Consider the following 3,488-nt stretch of genomic DNA (forward strand, 5'->3'; position numbering starts at 1 on the left):
ATATATTCAAGTAATACACATTCTTGGAATTTTTTTCTCTAAATACTTTTAGATTTTCATATTCCTTGTTTTATAATCTAACCTTTTTACTTAATATATTATAAGCATTGCCGTTACATATTATGTAATTAAATACTGGTCTATGTTTTAATACCTATGCGGTATTCCAACATCTGCTTAAATTGAGATTTATTTAACCAATCTCCTAGTAGTTTTTCTATTACCTCTGAGTCTGTGACAAATTAATCACCTTCCTGTTCTCATTTTCCACAACCGCCTCTATTTATAGACGCTTAGTAGGTATGACGGGCTGTTCTAGGCCCTATCTGGACTTCAAAGCTGCAGTGGCTCTCAGGAAGTTTAGAAGATCCTGACCGGGAAGAGGAAAGGCAGAGGGCAGAGGACGGATTTGGCATCTTCTAGAAGAGAAAGATTCTGGGAGAAGTATGAGGTAAGCCTGGAGAGGCATGCAGGGACAGATTACCCAGGGCTGAAAGCCATGGCGAGGATTTGGGATTTTTTTCTGAGAGCACTGGGGAAGCACGTGAGTGACATGATACAGTTTTCATTTTAAATTCCTCTTGTTCACTTAAAAAAAATCCTTAGCTCTCTGTAAAGGTTCCTCTCATGGAACTTAACTGACCCTCGAACTGATCTATCAGCCAATCCAGTCTTCTTTGTCCGCCCCACCTCCACCCCTCACCTCCAGGTGAGTCTCAACATAATGATGCACTTCTCACTTCAAATCATTGAAAAACATATAAGAATTTATTTAAAGTTGCTCAGGCATGAAGAGGAGGGGATTGCACTACATATCATAGCAAAAAACTTAATAATCTTTGAATGTCTCTTCTTTCGAACTTCTGCATACATCAGTGGCCCGATTACTTTTCATTTTCTCATAAAAAAGTCAAAGGCTCCCTCCTTTCTCTTCGCCACCCTCTCCCCTCCTCCCCGCCCTCAGTTCTTTCCCTCTATAACTATCCCTTTTTACAGGAGTGATCTCATCTCGCAATTCAATCTTTGCTATCATTTTGAATTTGCCTGGGTGGGGACGACGGGCAGAGGAGGACACGAGGACACAAGGGACAGACGTGCGGGGAGCCAGCAGAGGCTCCTGGTTTCCTCTTAAATCGATGTCTGTGTGTCCATTTGTGATTAGAATTATAAACATGTTATCGTCTCCAGTTTGATAGTTGATCTGATAAAACTTTCCACGAATAAAATATTTTAAAGAAAAAATATCCCTCTCCCCCTAAGAAAAAAAAACAATGTTATTTTTGAAAATACCTTAAGGAGACCCAAGCGAGAGTACACTTAAAATTTATAAGCATGAGCTTGAGTGCCTTTGTCCACTGCTCCTCTGTATTCAAGTGGGTTCTAATGGAATAGAACCCGCCACTGGCTCCAGGCTCCTCTATCAGGCCTTTCTCCATGTGAATCCTGTAGGGCATGAAGAGACCCGACTCGCCTTTCTCAGCCTCTTCCTTAAACTGCTGCATGCAGTCCAGGAAAGCCATCATCGCCTGGTCGAGCTTGTTGTAGAAGAAAGCATTCTTCTGCTTGCTGCAGAACAAAGGCAGCTCGACGGCGTCATCTGTTAAGGACTTCAGGTAGGAGCGGTTTCCACAGGGGATGAGTCGATACCTCTGAAACTCCAGTCCAACTGTTTTAGACAGGGCCAGGAGCAGCAAGGATGTCTGTCCCCAGGCCGTGTTAATCTCGTTCCAGCTCACAGGGACAGTGGGGAGGCAGCCCAAGCGGAGGTTATTGATGGTGGCCAAGGGGCCGTCATGGCAGATCGCAAACGTTGACCTGAAGGCGTCGGTTTTCTCTAGCCAGTCTAGCTGGGTCTGGGCGTATCGCAGCCGGTTATCCAAGCTCCCCAGCTCGTCATTCAGTTCCAGTTGTTGCCACTTCGATTCGCTGTAGTCTCTCTGGTACTGCCTTTCCTGCTGGTCCAGCATCTCGGTCTCTGCCTGGGCTTCCCTGAGGGCCGCTGCTGCTCTTTCTCGGTTCTCCTCCACCTTCTCCAGCTCCCGGAGCAGCCTGGCTTCCTCCAGCTCCGCGTTCTTCAGCTCCTCCTGCAGTGTCTGCCTCATGTCCTCACTTACTCCCTCTTTGGTCTCCAAGTAGCGTTCGTAGTTCTGGCTGTCAGATTCCGTGAGAGCGAGTTGGGTGTCCAGCTGCTCTAACAGATCGTCCGTGCAGTCCTCACACAGGGGGTGGTCCAGATCCTCTTGACCAGAAAGGAAGTCAAAACTGCCCCTCGTGGCCTTCTGGATGCTGTTGAGACTTCTCCCAGAACCCAACTTCCCAAGCAGAGTGAAGCTGTTAAAATCATACCCAGACATACTGCCGTCACCAGGGAGGGTCCTGCAAGAGTCACCATCCTGCAGCTTTTCAGTATCTATCCCCACCCTGGAGGTAAGGCCTTCCTCAGGGCTTTCTCCTGGCTGCCCCTGCGCTGAGGGGAGATTTGAAGCTGCAGGTTCTTGGCCCAAGGTCTCCGTAGACTGAGTCAGCTTCAGGGGCTGGCTGCAGCGCTGGCACATGAAGCGAACAGAGGACATGGTAGAGATCTTGGCTTCCAACTTAGTCTAAGTTTCCTCTGGTTCCTCAGTGACTTTTCCATTTATACTTTTCAACCTCCCTTAGAGGAATGATACTTTTGATACTATCTCATCTTGTCACCCTCCTACTTCACACCCTATGGTGGCACCCTCCTCGGATACCTGCAGACCTCCATAAGCCCTTTTGGACAAGTGAGTCTTTCAGAAAAGAAAATTCAATCAGCTCGCTTTCCTTCTTTCATGTTTTCATGGCATATCTTAAAAGTAATCTTTCTAAAACTAAAATCTGATCATGGCACTTCCTTCTCTAAAATGTTTAATGCTCTTATTCTACCTTAAGAAAAAGTCTTTTCATCTTAACTTGATATCAAGGCCCCTACCTGTGTTTCCAGCTTCTTCTTTCCCTATTTCCTGCCACCTTCACCCATAGACTCTACTGTATTCCCACAAATGAAGTGCATTTCGATTCTTCAAACATACCCTACCGTTCCCCCTGACTAGAACACTCTTCCTACCCTTCTTTACCTGGATAACTCCTACCCATCTTTTTGGGCTGAGTCATATCCTCCTGGAAGCCTTCCCTGACTACCAAATTTAGATTTTTGGTCTGTTGACACAGTTAACATTCTTTCTCACACAGTAATGTAATGGACATACATGGAAAAGATGTTTGTTTAATTAACAAATCAAAAAATACATAGTTTGGAGGTGTGCTTCTTACCATCAGCTCAGCCAGAGACTAAGATAACAAAATTAATATACCAAGCATTTGCATAGCATAAAAAAAAAAAACCCAACAAAAAAAGTTACAAATATGTTGACTTCTATCAGTCAACCACCCTGCAGAATAACAACTCAGATACTCTAGAACAAAAACCTATAAACTTTTAACCTGTATTTATTGACCTGGTGGAG

General features: G+C 45.0%; 1 protein-coding gene across 1 annotated transcript in view; it reads right to left on the minus strand.

The window, feature by feature from the left end:
* Positions 1 to 1,107: 1,107 nt before the first annotated feature.
* BECN2 (beclin 2) overlaps positions 1,108 to 3,488 on the minus strand; it is a 3,490-nt gene continuing 1,109 nt past the window's right edge. The window contains exon 2 of the mRNA XM_011379998.2: positions 1,108 to 2,991. Coding sequence (XP_011378300.1) covers positions 1,275 to 2,573 — 1,299 coding nt within the window. The 5' untranslated portion in view covers positions 2,574 to 2,991 and the 3' untranslated portion in view covers positions 1,108 to 1,274. The remainder of the gene's footprint in view (positions 2,992 to 3,488) is intronic.

Source organism: Pteropus vampyrus, unplaced genomic scaffold (assembly GCF_000151845.1).
Source record: "Pteropus vampyrus isolate Shadow unplaced genomic scaffold, Pvam_2.0 Scaffold383, whole genome shotgun sequence".
Classification (NCBI taxonomy): Eukaryota; Metazoa; Chordata; class Mammalia; order Chiroptera; family Pteropodidae; genus Pteropus; species Pteropus vampyrus.